Source organism: Giraffa tippelskirchi, chromosome X (genome assembly GCF_054371585.1).
Source record: "Giraffa tippelskirchi isolate mGirTip1 chromosome X, T2T-mGirTip1v1.2.pri, whole genome shotgun sequence".
Classification (NCBI taxonomy): Eukaryota; Metazoa; Chordata; class Mammalia; order Artiodactyla; family Giraffidae; genus Giraffa; species Giraffa tippelskirchi.
The window spans coordinates 39,732,813-39,750,268 of record NC_137289.1 but is presented as its reverse complement, the minus strand read 5'-3'; the positions used below and the strand labels follow the sequence as shown (position 1 = coordinate 39,750,268).

The window sequence follows — 17,456 nt, the reverse complement described above, 5'->3', positions numbered from 1 at the left end:
TCTTTGTCTTCCCCAGATTGTAAATTCTTTGAGGGTAGGAACTAGACATGTAACAGAGGCCTGGGTAAAATTGTGTGAGGATAGAAGTGCATATGTGTTGAGGGTATAAAGAAGAGGGAAGAGATTTCTACCCCGTTAGCCCTGCTGCCTGCAAAGGGGAGAACTGGGAGAGAAGGTTTGATTCAGAACCCACTGGTTAGTGGTTAGCCGAAATGAAAGGTGCTGCAGGTTGGGATTTGGGGTGGGTATGGGCTGGGTGGGAGGTAAATGTCCAGAACCACTTTTTCCTAATTTTCTCTTTTATAGAAGTGATATAACAGTATAAGAATAATATATTCTTTAAAAAAAAACAACTATATTTTAGATTATTATTGACTCGCAAATTGCCCAAACTAGATGGAAACTTTAGAAATAAAGGAGAGGCCACGTGTTTTCAATTTTCTGAGACAGTCTCACTTTAAACTTTCTGTGCCACTGTTCTGTGTGATGTCATTACTAGAGAGGGGCAATTATTTCACATTGAAAATATGATTACTTACAATATGTGTAAAGAAAATTAGAGTGAAACCTGTAGAGTATTTTGGTAATCAGAAGTGTTGACCATCATATTAGTAAAGTATAGAATATTTTAAAAAGTACCATCAGCAGGTTGCAGGCTAACTTAGGCAAAATCATTTCTTACTCTCCGTCTTGAAAATGACTGCCTTCGTATCCAATTGAAGATATTTCTTTACCCTATAGATCCTGAGACTGCTCTGAAAGGTGTTTTTCATACAGCTTATCTACTGAGAAGTTGTCCATCTTTAGTGACATTTTAACACTAGAGGTAAGAAAAGTTTTATGAACATACAAGTTTTTGAAAAGTCTGCTTTTATTTAATTTTTTAAAAATATGAGTCATTATAAATGTGTGTTGTATTAGGGTGGAAATATAGCGAATAGTATCATATGGTCATTTTAAATCTTTGCAGGGATTTGAGAAACCTGAGTTTGAATTCTAGGTCCTTGGTCTCCCTGAGCCTAGGTTATCTAATAAGAAAAAATGGAGTAAGAATATTTACCTTAAAAGGCTGTTATGAGGGTTCATAGAATTAGTAGGAATATGAATTTATGAAAGTACTGTTTTGTTGAGTCCCTTACTACATGACTGGGACTGTGGTTAGTTCTAGAAGTGACAATGATGGGTGTGCAAAAGACAGATGTGGTCCCCTCTCTTTTGAGCTCTTCTGTATTAAATATTAGGCATCACGGCAAACAGAAGAGTTGTCAAGTAATTTTTTAACTTTTAATAAAAATGTTTAAAAGATAAATATGAGATCTCAAATTTGCTTTTCATATAGTTTTTGAACTTTAACAGGTAACACATTTAGGACAGTGAAACTATCCTATATGATACTATAATGGTGTCCGTTTTGTATATACAAAATGCATAGTATGTACAACACCAAGAGTGAGCCTAATGTAAACTGTTGACTTAGGTGACAATGATGTGTCAAAGAAGGTTCATCAATTGTAACGAATGTATCCCTGATGAAGGATGTTCATAATGAGGGAGGCTGTGAGAGTGTTAGGGCAGGGGTATATGGAAACTAAATTCTCTGCTTTTTGCTCAGTTCTGTTAAAAAGGAAATTTCTTTAAAAAGATGGTGTATGTGAAAGTCGCTCAGTCATGTCCACCTCTTTGCGACCCCATGGACTGTAGCTTACCAGGCTCATGTGTCCGTGGAATTCTCTGGGCGAGAATACTGGAGTGGGTTGTCATTTCCTCCTCCAGGAGTTAAAAAGATTAAATGAGAAAAAAAAAAAAGAAAAAGACAACAAATAATCATGTGCGTTTCCTTCTGTCTAAAAGTTAATAGGTTTGTATGTGGGGATTTTCCATTGTAGTACAGACCTCCTTTCTCTATTGCAGGAATCAGTCAAGATTTTCTGTAAAGGTACCCTCATATATACTGTATGCCAAGAGGCAAAATAAGAATATTATATTATTAATGTCAAGGATTTAAATGTTGTTTCCACAAATTTTTACTGACAAAATTCAAAAAATAATAAGTATTTGAGTACTTTTTTTGGTACTACAACTGTACTGATGAGAAAAATGGAATTCTTTTGTTATTTTTCTGGGATAACATTTCATTTTATTGAAGTTCAAACATTTGACAGCAGATGTTTATCTGAAAAAAACCTTACTTAGCTTGGGGCCATACAGAAATAAGCAGTGGTCCAGATTGGGCCCATAGGCCATAGTTTGCCAAGACCTGTTTGTTGATTAAATAGGTAAAATAGGGGCAAATCAGAAAGAGTATAAGCTCAAATAATATTAAAAAGTTGTGTACACAAAGATGTGTTGATAAGCATGCTCTTGTGTGTGTTTCTGTATCACAACCAAAAATAATTTGTTTTAGTTGATTCATTCTTTAATGGGGATGATTGGTAGCTGTCGTATGCTCCTATATGAACATAAGGTTTTCCACAGTGAATGACTTTTAAATGACTTAAGGGGAAAAAATGGTAACTATGTGAGATGATAGATGTGTTAACTTACCTTATTGTGGTTAAGTTACTATATTTTCACAATATATGTATATATCAAGTTGTTATGGTGTAGAGCTTAAACTTAACACAATATTATGTCACGTATCTCAATAAAGATGGAAAAAATAGAACTAGCCAGTAAGATAGATAGATGCCAATTGAAAAAGTTATTTTTTTAAACATTTATTTATTTATTGGCCATGCCATGCAGCATACAGGATCTTAGTTCCCCCTCCAGGGATTGAACCAGTGCCCTTTGCAGTGGAAGCACAGAGACCTAACCACTGGACCACCAGGGAAGTCCTAAAAAAGTTATATTTTACATGAATCTTTAGTCACATAATGTTGACTTAGTTTTGGCTCATATAACTAAGAATCTATCATTGCTTGCTACCTTGCCCCTTCTTTACATTCTTTGAATGCAGTGTAAGACTTTGTCCTTGAAAGGACGATTGAGAAGTATTTTTGTCTGAGGAGCTTTTGACCAATGATAATTTCTCATTTGTTTTCTTCATTATGGCTATAGCTAGAAATATGGGAACCTATTCAGATAGTTCTAGTAGTTTGCATTTCTGTCTAAATTATCCCTAAAATGAGAGTTTACAGGATTGCTTATAATATATTCATCACAAATTTTTTGTCTTAAAATTTTTTTTCTTCCAGTTTGATAGATACAGTTGACATACAGCATTTGTAGAAGTTGAAGAGGAACAGCAAAATAATTTATATACATCATGAAAGGATTATCACAATAAATTTAGTAAACATGCATTATCTCATATAGATACAAAATAAAAGAAAAAAATGTTTTTCCTTTTGATGAGAACTCTTAGGATTAGCTCTCTTAACAAATTTCACATTATAATTATCATGTTGTACATTACATCCTTAGTACTTACTTATAACTGGGAGTTTATACCTTTTGACTGCCTTCATCCAATTCCCTATCCTCTGGTAACCCCCTACATCTTGTAACCACCAATCTCATCTCTTTTTCTGTCAGTTTGTTTTTGAAGTATAATTGACCCACAACACTGTTAGTTCTTGTTATCTATGACTGTTTTCAAGTCTTAAACCTTTTTGGTTTCTCTTTAGATCTTTAAATGGATGAGATGGCTACCACTCAGATTTCCAAAGATGAGCTTGATGAACTCAAAGAGGCCTTTGCAAAAGTTGGTGAGTTGTTTTCTTGTAGGGTAACTATGGTAAAGCAATGTTTATTTGGCACTAATCAAAGTTATTTCTCTGAAAAATTATGTGAATGGTTAATCAGGAAACTAGTTAAAATCAATGGAATAAAGTTCTAGAAGCCACACTTTAAACTGTGTCATTGCTAATTATAGCTAGTATCTAATATGGTGAAAGGTTTTTAGTCCAGGGTCCCAGTCTTTACCTGGGGGCTGCTGTGGCTCCTGAAATTTGTAGACATATTTTGTTTTACCATATTTTTCTGAGGAGAGGATTTGAAGCTTTCACTATATTCTCAAAGAGCCAACTGACCCCCCAAAATGTTAAGAACCGTTAGATGATGTTGCGTGTGTGTGCGCGCGCGCGCGCGCGCACATGCGCACGTGTGCGTGAGCATGCTCAGTCATTCAATCGTGTCTGACTCTTTGCAACCCCATGGACTATAGCCCTCCAGGCTCCTCTGCCCATGTAATTTTCCAGGCAAGAATACTGGTGTGGATTGTCATTTCCTACTCCAAGTGATCTTCCTGACCCACCTGGGAAGCCCAGATGATAGTTTACTTTTAATTAACATGGCTTTACTGCCTTTTTCTTGGATGTATTGTGCCTTTGGATGATGCACACTGTTCTACCTTCTTGAATCAGCATATGTATAAGATGGGAAGGATTAGCATACCATTTGGCTTACCTTTAACATCATATAACATGTCTTCAAATTTAGCAGCTATGGAAGCAATTTATAGTATTTACATTCCATTATTTCAGTGCTCAAGTCAGTGAAGATAATGAGAAAACAGGGTAAGACCTGATTATTGATGTGTGTACTCAACAGGTGCTTTCAGAGGGAGAGTATTACTGTTTGGTATCTTCTTGACTAAAGGGTATGAAGTCAAATCATAATGATTTGTTATTTAAACCAGAATCTACTCTTTGACCTGTGTTGGAAACCCCATTAGTGAAAAGTGAGGAAATACACATCTCTTGTTGTTCAGTCACTCGGTCATGTCCGACTCTTTGTGACCCCATGGACTGCATCACGCCAGGCTTCCTTGTCCTTCACTAACTCCTGGAATGTGCTCAAACTCATGTCCATTGAATCGGTGATGCCATCCAACCATCTCATCCTCTGTCACCCCCTTCTCCTCTTGCCTTCAATCTTTCCCAGCATCACGGCCTTTCCAATGAGTCAGCTCTTTGCATCAGGTGGCCAAAGTATTGAAGCTTCAACTTCAGCATCAGTCCTTCCAATGAATAGTCCTAATTTCCTTTAGGACCGACTGGTTTGATCTCCTTGCTATATTCCCATATATTTGTGAGTATGTTCTATGAAGGCATTTGGTAACAACAACATGCCTTGGGAAAGGTAATGACAGCCCCCACCCTGCCCCAACAGCCAGAGTGACTATTCATAATCCCATCAGAATTCTAACTAGGGAAAAATAGTCCTGAGTCTTTAACATGACTACGTATGTGTATGAAAAAAAAGACAGTTAACTTGCCATAGATACCACTTACTGGACTACTCAATGTACTACTCAGTTTAATATTAGATTGATTATGGAAAACAGAAGGTGGTTTCTTGGCTACAAGACTGTTTAAATCACATTATTCTGTAGAAATTGTTTTTTTTTTTAATCATTGTTTCCTTTGAGCTTATTGGAGAAGGAAATGGCAACCCACTCCAGTATTCTTGCCTGGAGAATCCCAGGAATGGGGGAGCCTGGTGGGCTGCCATCTATGGGGTCGCACAGAGTCGGACACGACTGAAGAGACTTGGCAGCAGCAGCAGCCTTTGAACTTTCTGTTTTATTTTTATTCATCTTCAGTGTTGGGGACAGCCTATTTTTGGGGGGGTTATACATTTTATTTTTTGAATTTATTTTTAATTGGAGGATAATTGCTTTTCAGTGTTGTATTGGTTTCCGCCTAATTTGTTTTCTTACTGTTTGAATTTTAGTGTGGGTACCTTATTATTGCTATTACTTACTCTTCCAAGGCCTCACCTCCTCAAATCAATGTTTATTATTGAATAAAGGCTTTGTCCTCATGTGCAGAGTCTTAGAAATATCTGTGTGAAATATTCTTAAAAAATTAAAGTTAATGCAAATATTATTTACCTGATGGCACTGTAATAGTTTTGTCAGTAAAAGAGCTTAAATGCTCTTTTAAAGCTGAATGATATAAAAAGGGTTGACCAATTATCTCCAAGGAGGAAATGGGGCTAAATTAGGCTAATGAGGGATCAATTAGAACTTGGACTGCAAGAAAGGGTCATTGTGGAACTACTGTCTTACTTTAAATCATATATCTTGAAAGGTTTAGGGTAGGCAAAGACCTTCTCAAAGCTGAGAGATTGGACCATGAGTCTTATTGAAGTCCTACCAGGCATATATTCCTGTGATATGGAGACTCTTATCACTCTGTATGCTATAAGCAGGAATTCTGGAGTCCAAAATTTCTACCAGTTCCACATAGTATTCTTTGTATTCCCCCTCAGTATCTAGCTCACTGTTGTACACGTTTAGTTTTCAATACATAAATAATTGAATTCTAAGGAATTATACATAGTCTTTTCATGTACTAGGACTTTGTCTTTATCACAAAGGGTCTTTGTTATGAAGATTTTCATCATGGCAGAATTTACTGCTGAAGGCTTTGGCCATTACAGTGTAACACATAAAATTTGTATTTTCCAGCATATTAAAAGCTGTGTATAGTCTTTCAGAAAAGTGTTTAAAGACCCAGCTGAATCTAGATTTTCCTTTAAAATCTTTGTAGTTTTTAGTTCTTATTTACAGAGCCCTTAGGCAACTATCAAAGGTATTATGGAAATCCCTTTTTTTTCCCTTCATTCAGGAAAACTTGATTTTAAAAACAAGCTCCATAACTTATTTTCCTGACAAGGACAATTCTTTCTTATGGGGAGGTAAGGGCGGACTACTTTATCTCAGTTCAATTGTGACAAAATATGGAAATCATTGTATGATTTTCCCCATCTATTAACAATAATAGCCTTGATTATCTCTTTAGAAATTCAGCAAAATCATAGTGTATGGAGAAAATCTCTGTAATTACCACTAATCATGGGTTTTGTTCAATCAATTAATAGTGCTTTAAAATTCTCTTTACTAGCAATAAAAATCGAGTACTAAGATTTAAAGTTCTCCTTTCATTCACTTTCTGCACCTGCTTAATGTTAAGTTCCAAGCAGTATATTTTCATTTAATTATTTTCATTTTCTCAATATTTGTTTCCAGTATTTCTCGTTGGGATAGCAGAAGCCTTGGCTCTCATTTTTTCTTACATCATGATGTTTCTGTTTTAATTTAAATGCTGCAAGGCTGCATGAATTCATTCTAAAGAAGAATATATAAAGTTTTTCGGAACACTTAGGAAGTAAATATTTTACCAAGTAGAAAATGTCTTTTACATTCTGAAACTTTAATCTTGTTAGGGAAGCTAGAGGTCATTTGAATGATTACTTGTCATAAAGGTAAATTCATATAATGTAGAACTGCTCAGACCGGCTTTAGTCCTGCAAACACTTAATCTGACTTTTTTCTCTCCTAAGCAGTAGCCACTCTGCTTTAAAAAACAAAACAAAACAGGAATTCTACACTTTTGAAATTAAAGAATAATGGGGTTTCATAAGTGACTAGGAATAGTGTGGGTATATTCCTTTGAGGATGCCCACCAAACTAAGCCAAAATTTTTTGGTTATGGTGATTGTAGCTATACCAGATTTTCTCATCTCAGGAAGTTAAGTGATTTCATGTTACTTGATATTCTCTAGTATATAAAAACCACATCCAGATGATGTGACAAAAAGTACAGTGGTTTCATTTAATTTACTTTTAGCATTCAATAAAATGACACCAGTGCATATTTGTTTAATTATGGCTTAAAAAATAAAAACTACAGCCCAACCAAAAAAAATAAAGAAATAGACCAGTGCTCTTTCACTGTGCTGTCTGGTTAATTATCGATGGAATATTGGAAATTAAGGTCTCAAGATAGTCTGAAAGCTGTGTTTTGACTGTGTGGAAGATAGGTGCACAGATTATAGGTGTGTTGGGTAAGAGCAGGAGCATACATGTATGTGAGAATGTGCGTGTGTGTGTATTTTTTAAGTGGGGAAGTGGCAGCAGGTGGGAAGTCATGGCCAATTTTGAGTTGGAAAACAGTTGATAGACAACATTTTTGATTGCCTGGTCTCCAGCCCTCTAATCTTGTCCAGCCTTCAGCTGTACTTGACTTCCACCTTTGGGGATCCACCATTAGGATGAACTCTTCGGTAGCAACCTCTATTCTACTGTTAGCTGGGACTCATTAAACTGCCTCTTATATGTATTTGCTGGAGTGAGCTACCTCAAAAGATATAAGCTGTGAAAGGCAAAATCCGTGTTTATCTAAGCATCTGGAGATGTTTAGCATCTCCCTTTTCTAAAGTTTTAATGCCTGATGAAAGCTCAACTTTATTGCTTAGATCTGAGGATGGAATATAATCCAAATTCTTCTGTGCAAGTTTCTTGGCTGAGTCTTTTAAATTAATATGTTGTGTGCTTTCACAGGCGGTCAGGATCGTGTGTGTGTGTATAAACCCATTATTGCTAGATACATAGATTCCTTTTGTCATTTTTTAATGCAAAAATTTGTGGTGTTTATCAGTTAAACTAAATGGAACTTTTAAACACAGCATTTTGTAAAGGATGTGCATCTGTACTTGATTGGTTTTCTTCTTTAAGTCCTAATGAGCACTGTCCGCAGTGGGTTAGTAAAGAAGTTGCATATGTATTGCAGATGAGGACACACACATATGACCTGTTTATAAAGAAAGACACGAGATTTAGACAGAATCAAGGCTGGATAAAGCAACACACACACACACACAACCTAAGAGTCAAGGGAAACCCAGGTTTTTCTCACTGTCAGATTTATAAGACAAAGTAGCACCCCAAAAGATGCATTTGAAGTGACAGATTACACCACATTCCACCTGGACATGGGCAGTGTAAAACAGCAGCTAAAATCAAAACCACTTGAATTCTGGCTCAGCTTTCTCCAGACAAGTACTGAAAATAGCTTAAATAACAGGATGCAAGGGGAGGGAAAACATTTCCTTTTAAGGATATGCATTCTTGGTGTGATTCAAACTTCTGCAGGAACATGGCTGTATAATGAGTTTATTTACTTTAAGGTTACTTGGGGGGAGGGTTTGGGGAGAGTACTGGCATCTAAAATAATACTTGTTAAGAGCATAATAAGGTTTTGTGTTTTTTTTAAGTGCAGATGTGAATCTACACGTGTCATCATAGACAGACAGACAGACAGAATCTGTTGTTAAAAACATTTAATTCCTTTCTGATGAATTCAGCAGCCAGTATGAAAGACACAGGCCTCTCTGGTACACCCTTGGGAGCATCTTTGTGTGTTTTTTTAAGTATAGCAATTTCTTTAAAAATAGAACACTTGATCCATTTCTTGAAATTTAGCTCTCGACTCTATGCGGGAACTTTGTTCAGTAGTTAGGTGGAGTTTCTTCTCCCCTCCCCTCCCCAGCCTGTCAGTGTCTACCCATGCTGACCATATTTTCTGAACTGAAAAGTTGAGACCCGTGCTTGTAGAAACATTGAAAATTCTCTAAATAATATAGGCTGTATGATAATGTCTACGTTATCGGGTGGTCAAAAATAGGATGCTGGAACAGAAGAGTTTTCGAAATGCAAAACTTGTTCCACCCCCATGCCAATGGGTAGTTAATGAAGAAGGGGCAAATGAGCCAGAAAGGGCCTCCAGAATATTGACAGCTTTAATGCGAAAATAAAGAACTACCATCATGCCAGGAGGTTGTGATTTCCAGTTGTTAAAACTGTTTTGTGTGTGTGTGTTGGCTGGAGATTGGGAATAAAATTAGCCTAAAACTCTTTTAAAGTAATTGCACCCTGTTTTGTCTTTCAAGTACTTTAGCAGCTGGGAGATTTTCTAAAATTAATTTCAAGCTGCCTTTTAAGGCTCCCTCTGCCTTCTTATTGAAATTAAAATTGTTTTCTTCAAAAGGTATGATTTAGAGACAGAAAGCCTTGCAGTAATTTACTAGTACTAACACTAAAATGCCTTTGATCTCAGGAGGTAGTACAAGCTTGCTCTGCTTTTAAAATATGGAGAAACAGTAGGTAAAATTTTACAAATATGTAGAAGAAGATGACGCATGGTCAACTATTCTTTTCCCATATCAGGAAAGATACAGGAGAGAGATTCCAAGTAACTCCAGATTTTTATAAGGATTTTGAAGCCACAGTTTCAAGTAAAAAGCAGACGTTCTGTCTGATTAATTCTGTATCTTTGGTGTCTAGCCCTGTGCCTGCCACAGAGTAAGGACTCGATTTGCTCTAGAGGTTGATTCATGCTATGCAAGTGCACAGTTTTTCTTAATAAAGTCGAAGCAGGTTTCTACATTTAGAATGAGAGAGAGGTCCTGACCTGACAGCCATCATTGGTAGTCTACTTGGATACTCCTTGGTGGGTGTGTTCACTTAGAAAACCAAATTACAGATCTGAAGGCTGCTGGATGGGGACAGAATTAGAACAAAGGGAATGAGATTGAATGCTATTTAAGGGATATTTCTGTTCTCAGGGTTTCCTGACGGAGTGCCATTCAGTCTATCAGTGCTATTTCTTCATTTTTTGCTCATTGTTGTTTGCTTATTTATGTTTTTAAAATGCTCATTAGATTAGAGCATTATTTTCCTGGTTTAATACTTGAGGATCCTAATAAGAACCTACAGTGTATGCTACTCAATATTCTGTAATCACTTACATGGGAATAGAATCTAAAAAAGAGTAGGTATATGTATATATATATATATATATAAAACTGATTCACTTTGCTGTACAGCAGAAACCAACAACATTGTAAATCAAGTATACTCCAATAAAAATTAATTTAAAAATACTTCAGGATCAATGGTTCTACAAAAATAATTTTTTCCCTCTGCTTATTCTATGCAAGGTACTGTGCTACATACTGGGGTTGGAGAAAGATTTAGGAGAATCTTTATCAAGAGATTTTTACAATCTCGTAAGATTGTCAGGTAATGACAAATTCATATTCCTCCAGACCCCCTTTAAAACATTTCTGTCCATTGCTGAAAGCATCTGTTATTACTTCTCTTACTTCAAAATGGTATTTCCACATGTGGTTATTTTATGCTAGTTATATTTTAGGGTGGCTATTTCCTGGCATCTTTTAATCACATCAGTGAGCTTCTAATTAATGCTCAAGAGAGGTTATTTCAGAGAGGGTGCACACAAGTGATAGTTCCCCCATTGCCTGCACCTCTCTTCTACCTAAAGCAAAGAAACTGCCAGACAGACTAGACTCAGTGCCTTTGTCAGTTTCATGTAGCTTTGAATTCATTATAGTTCTCCAGCATAATAAATACAAAAATAAACATCTCTGCCTTCCACTTCTATTATATCACTGAGAATACAAAAAGAACAGCATGCTAGGTCTAAGATGGAGTAAGTAACACAATTAAATTATGTTCTGGTATGTCACTTCAGAAGTCAGAGGAAAGTCAGAGCATGTTTTAAAATATCTTTCTATCAGAAATTGCTAGCGTGGACAGAGTTTCGATAGTCAAAAGGAATATGCCGTCTCCTTCTCTATAGATATAATAAAATGAAGGAATATGGTGGTTGGATACTGAGGTTTAATAATGGTCAGAATGCTCTTACTCTATATTTGTTTTTCATGTGTATGATGGTTTTTTATCTCCAGTTTTTAGAGCTAAAAGGGGATCTTAGAGATCATTTGATCTCTAAGATCAAATGAAGCCCTCCTTTTACAGATGAGAAAACTATGATCTGGAGAGATGACTTGGGAAAATTAAATGTAGTTAGAGCCTGTGTCACATTACTCCCTCTTGTTGTGTATGCTGTGTATCTTTCACTTTGTCACACTCCCTAGAACTGAGTTGTCTTTTCGCTTTTTTAAAAAAATGGGAGAAACAGATTGGTATGTGCATGGGGAAAGGTGTATTTAAACCCAAGAATTTCATTCATCAGAAGTTGCTAAAATCCTACCACAGTGCTATGTGGATTACTTTGTCCTTTTTAGCAACTGCAGATGTCGTTGCTGGATTAATTTCTGCATATAAACACTTACTAATAAAGTGTTTGATGTATGGCCTTTTATACATTCAAAGCAAAAATAGTGAAGATGTGCCCTAAGGGGAATCAAGTACTTTACCTTGAAGGAACTATTAGTGATTTTCAGAAGTGTTGGGTACTTTAGTGATGATGCTTTAAAAGTATGATTATTTTAATTGATAGATTTAAAATATGGTAATCTATGCTTAAGAATATTTGACTCTAGAATCATATACTTCATTAAAACTAAACATAACAATTTCATCAGCTTTCAGTTTATTAGGGAAATGGTTTCATACAGGGGATTTAATATTTTAATAATTGGCCCACACTGGCTAATATCAATTTTGCTTCGATCATACTTAGAAGAAAATCCAGAGTGTGTACCATGGCCTATAAGAGCTTCCATGATCAGTTCCCTGACCTCCTCTCTCATTTTCTCCTTTGCTCACCCTGCTCAAGTCATACTGGATCTTTGCTGTCCCCGAAACATGTCAGGCACACTTCCACATCACAGACTGCATTTGCTCTTTCCTCTACCTAAAATCCACCCCCCACAGATAGCCACATGATTCACTTTCTTACCTCACGTAAGTCTTCATTCAAATATTACCTCATCAAAGTGGCCATCCTTGATGATTCTATCTAAATAGCACTCCCATCATCACCCATATCCCCCTGTCACTATAACCCAGGGTTCTTCAACGTCAGCATTATTGACAAGTTGAGCTGCACAATTCTGTGTTGCCGGATGGGAATGTGAGTGGGAGTCATATGCACTGGAGGATTTTTAGTAGCATTCCTGGCCTTTATGCACTGAATGTTCCATGGAGGGCAAAATAGCCCCTATTCTAACCCCTTACCCTCTTTATTTTTCTTCATAGCACTTATGCTATATGTTACTTGCTTATTAGTTGTCATGAGAAGGTGAGCTTTTGTCTAGCAAGACTGTGTTTCATTGGTTGCAGTATCTCCAATCTTAGGAATGGTATCTGGTGCAATTTTGTTTTATTTTTTGTTTTGGTACAGTTTTTAAGTAATATATCAAATAGATTAACTTCATAGTATATCTTCTTGAATGGTATTGGCATCATCTTGAGCCATTTCTCTATTCAGATTGTTTCCCTCTATTATAATTAAATTTATATATGAAAATCAGTGGAGGAGCTAAGCAATAAAAAGCATTTCTGAACATTTAAGTATATGAAATAGTTGGTGAAAGTCCAACTGTCTTTACTAAAAAATTACACCTCAGGACATTAGCCCTATTTTCCAATAAATTAACTTTTAGCAATTGATCAGTTTTTTTTCCATTTTTAATTGTTTCAGAATAAGCATTATCAGCACTTAGATACACTCTGTTAAAATTATGAAAGCACAAAAATTTTTTAATTATTTGTAGACTTCATTTAAACATTTGCATTACTTATGACTGCATTTATTTTTATGAACTCTGTATTTGTTTTGTATTAACATTTATTTACATTAACTCTTGAAAACATTGGCACTCAAGAAGATAGCATAATTTCAGGTGTTCTATATAATATAATTAGCATTAATCACAAACTGTTATCTTTGACAGAGAGGAGAATATGGATCATAAAACTCCTAGATAGCTACAGTAGGAATTGTTTTATACCATGGCAGTGTTTTATTGGTGTATAATCTATTCTGAAGTCCTGTCAACTTTATGATTTAATGATAATTTTATTAGACAACTATGCTTTCCTAATATTAGGGATGCTATTTTTAAGCTAAGCTACATATACAGTTCAAAATACAAGAAACATGATGTAAGCCATGCCCTTTCAGTTAAAATTTGCATTTCCCTTTCAAACCTCTTTAGGTAGCAAACAATAAGAAAGGATAATATTGTATTTAGCTGAGCTTATGAACTTTAAGCTTTAAGAACTGAGCCTAAAATGAAGAAAAATACTCTATAGGTTAACTTATTTCCTTTTTTGCTTGTTCTCCCTTATCAAAAAGACCTCAACAGCAATGGATTCATTTGTAACTATGAACTTCATGAGCTTTTCAAGGAAGCTAATATGCCATTACCTGGATATAAAGTGAGAGAAATTATTCAAAAACTCATGCTGGATGGTGACAGGAATAAAGATGGGAAGATAAGTTTTGACGAATTTGTTTATGTAAGTATGTGAAAACCTACCATTATTAGAAGTAATGATTGCTTCTTTGTCTTGTGGGGTCTTTTAGTAATAAGTCCTATTAAGTTCCTAAATATATCATAGTAGTACTGTTATAACTAATAAAATTTCTCTCATCTCACCCACTACATTTAGTTCATTCTTTTAGCCATTAGAATATCTTAACAAGAACTGAGAAAAAAACACTGACAGAATCAAAAATATAACACTCTGCTTACTGTGTAAGGTGAACAGTCTCCTTAGGGGGGCATTATTAAAGGACATTGTTCAGGTGTGAAATCACATCCTTGAAGTGCTCTTTCTATAGGTGAACAGCGTAGTCCCGAATGTTAATGATACACCCTGACTCACAGTCTTGGAAGCTTCCTGAGTTCAACTTTCTGATTAAAAACATGTTTGCTAATCTTGTGGTAGTAGTGTTTAACTGTACCATTTTCCCTAGGATGATGATTTTGATAATTAAAAGTTAGAAGCATATCTTTTTAATCCATTGGAAGAGGCAGTTAAAATTCTTGTTTTCTTCTCTAGTATCATCAAATACTCTTCAAGGTTAGGGGCTGATTTCTTAATTCTACCCCCAAGCACCTAGTGTTCTATACTCGGTGCTTAGCGAGTGTGTGCGTGGTACTCATTATTGAAATTTAATGCTTTTAGCTGCTAGCTAGTGGGGTCAAGATTTTTCTGGACATAGGACATTTCCCATCCATATTCACTGACAAAGTATTTGAGATAGATATTAAAGAATAGCTGTTTCCTCAATTAAGAACACTTTTAAGAGTTCATCATTTTTATTATTCATTTAAGACTGAGTTTGACTAGATCTTATTTGGCATTCCTTATGTGTATTACAGATAGTAATTAGTGCCTAATATTATCACAAACTTCCTAGCACTCCTATCTTTTCTAGGGTTCGTTTTTGCCCCAAGACACCTGAAATGATAACATATACTCCCATCAGTAACCACAGCTCAATACAGCAAGTGAAATTCTGATATATTTTCTCCTATTAGAATTAGCCCCTTTAGAACACCTGGAAAGTTCCAGAAGCAAATTGACTAAGTAATGATGTCTGCTGTTCTGATAGCATTTGTCTGGGGGCAGAGCAGGGAGGAAGGGAGCATTACTGTTTTAAAATGCACAATGGTCAGAATTATAATGCTATTATAGTTCTTGCCATCTTCTTTTGCAATACTGACTTCCTCCCCACCATTTTTTGTCTCCAGTTATTGCCAAAGCCTTTTGTTTTAAATCCTGTGTTCAATAGTAAGTTGCAGTTGACTTGCAATGTGAGCACTTGCATGTCCTCTGATGTATAACTTGGTCCTCTTGTAACTGCATGTTTAATTGTGAATTTAAAGCAGCTTAGAGTGGTGGTGAACTACGATTGCTTACTTTTGATATAGTTTGCTGCTCAGAATTTTTTAATCAACTAGAAAGAACAGACTTAAATAATCAAGATGTGCAGTGTGCCAGTATTTTTAAGGAGACGGTTATGAAACTGTCTTTGAGAAAAATCATCTTAGGGAAATATTTAATTTTGTACATTTTGAAATGTTGCTGATTCCACACAGCTGTTTGTGGCTGTGAATAACCTAGTATTTTCTTAAAAAGTGAATAATAGGCATCATAATTTTGGCATCACCCAGGACTTTTTTAAAAATAAAATACTAATGAGAACCTTGTTGGTTAAAATATATATATTTTAGAATTGGAAGAAATCAATATGTTTATACTCCTTCATTTCTCAAATTAAAAGAAAAAAAGCCTGGGTTTCTCAAAAAGGAAGTGACTTGCCTAACATTACACAGGGAACTAGTGGCTTTGTCAGTTACCCCTCTTTGTTCAAAAAATTGGAAAGGATGACAGTAAAATAACTCACCTGAAGTTTCAGAATGATACCACCATGACTGTACTGAAAGAAAGATGGGTGTGTGATTAACCAAGCGGACATCTGTCCACTCCCATCTGCCTTGTCATCAATGAAACCTCTTACAAATCATTAGACAAAATATGGTAGATCCTAGTTATCTGAGAAAAAGGAAGTGTTGCAGGAAGGGGGACCCCTTCCAGGGCCCAAAACTGGGCTCTTGTCTAACACTCGGAAATGAATTGTCTGAGGAGACACGTGCTGACAAAGCAAGAGATTTTATTGGGAAAGGGAACCCAGGTGAAGAGCAGTAGGGTAAGGGAACCCAGGAGGACAGCTCTGCCACTGGCTCAAAGTCTCAGGTTTTATGGTGATGGGATTAGTTTCCGGGTTGTTTTTAGCCAGTCATTCTGACTCAGAGTCCTTCCTGGTGGTGCATGCCTTGTTCAGCCAAGATGGATGCCAGAGAGGAGGATTCTGGGAAGGTGGTCAGACATGTGGTGTCTCCCTTTTGACCTTTTCTGAACTCTTCTGGTTGCTGGTGGCTTATTAGTTCCCTGTTCCTTACCAGGATCTCCTGTTGTAAAACAACTCATGCAAATGGTTATTATGGTGCCTGGCCAGGATGGGCCGTTTCAGTCAGTGTGCTTCCCCTAACAGAAGCACGTTATTCCTGTCAGGGATTAACATAAGGAAATAGAAATAAACATGTTCTTGCATGTTAGATTTTTGGTTTTTATTTAAATTGCTGCTTAAAAGGTATTAATTGCAAACCAGGCTACCAAGAAAATGTCTGTATGAATTTTGGAGAAGAATATATATATATATATATATGGCAGAAAAGAGTCCCTAAATTATATCTAAACTTCACACATTAAAATTAAATATATATTAACTGATCTTGTTTCTCTTGAGTATTTCAAAACTAAGTTACTAGATTTTTATACTTCTTAGATTGTAGTAAGGTATTTTCCTGCATCTATAAAAAGACCGGTATATCATAGAGATAAGTAACTTCATATAAGCAAAGTGCTTAAAATTGTACCTGGTATATAGCAAAAACTATAGAAGTGTTAGTTGTTGGTAGTTATTTCTATTTATTAAATGGGCAGTGTTCTCTTCCTATTATTACTAAGTTTAGGCCTACAACAGATTCCCAAAAAGTAAAAACTCAAACCTACTATATTGGAAACAAACCTCAAACGCTGGAAGCCAGTCATTTTTTTGCAATTCTTTCTGAAATCTTTGCTTCTTAAACTCCTATGTCTCTGCATTGCTTTGGTTTGGCCACTAGTGTTGATCTAGGAAGGTGATGACACTTTTAAAAGGGATACAGGACATATATGTTCCATAAAAGAGACTGGAAAAATGTATAGAACCAGAGAGAGCAGTGTACACCAGGACTTTGTTCATACATGATAAAGCAAGTCCCTCCTCCTGGAGGGAAAACAGCATGAAACAGTGAGCTCGTTAGTATCACAACAGGCAGCTTTGAAAAGATTCATTGACAACTCTCCAGCACAGTAGTTGGCCTGGTGTTTTCTCTGA

At 35.9% G+C, this 17,456-nt stretch overlaps 1 protein-coding gene across 1 annotated transcript in view; it reads left to right on the top strand.

Annotated features, from left to right (window-relative positions):
- Positions 1-741: 741 nt before the first annotated feature.
- Positions 742-17,456, top strand: part of LOC145537060 (plastin-3-like) — a 45,451-nt gene continuing 28,736 nt past the window's right edge. Inside the window, exons 1-3 of the mRNA XM_081567549.1 lie at positions 742-826; positions 3,630-3,710; positions 13,860-14,023. Of these exons, the coding sequence (XP_081423675.1) occupies positions 3,638-3,710; positions 13,860-14,023 (237 nt within the window). The 5' untranslated portion in view covers positions 742-826; positions 3,630-3,637. The remainder of the gene's footprint in view (positions 827-3,629; positions 3,711-13,859; positions 14,024-17,456) is intronic.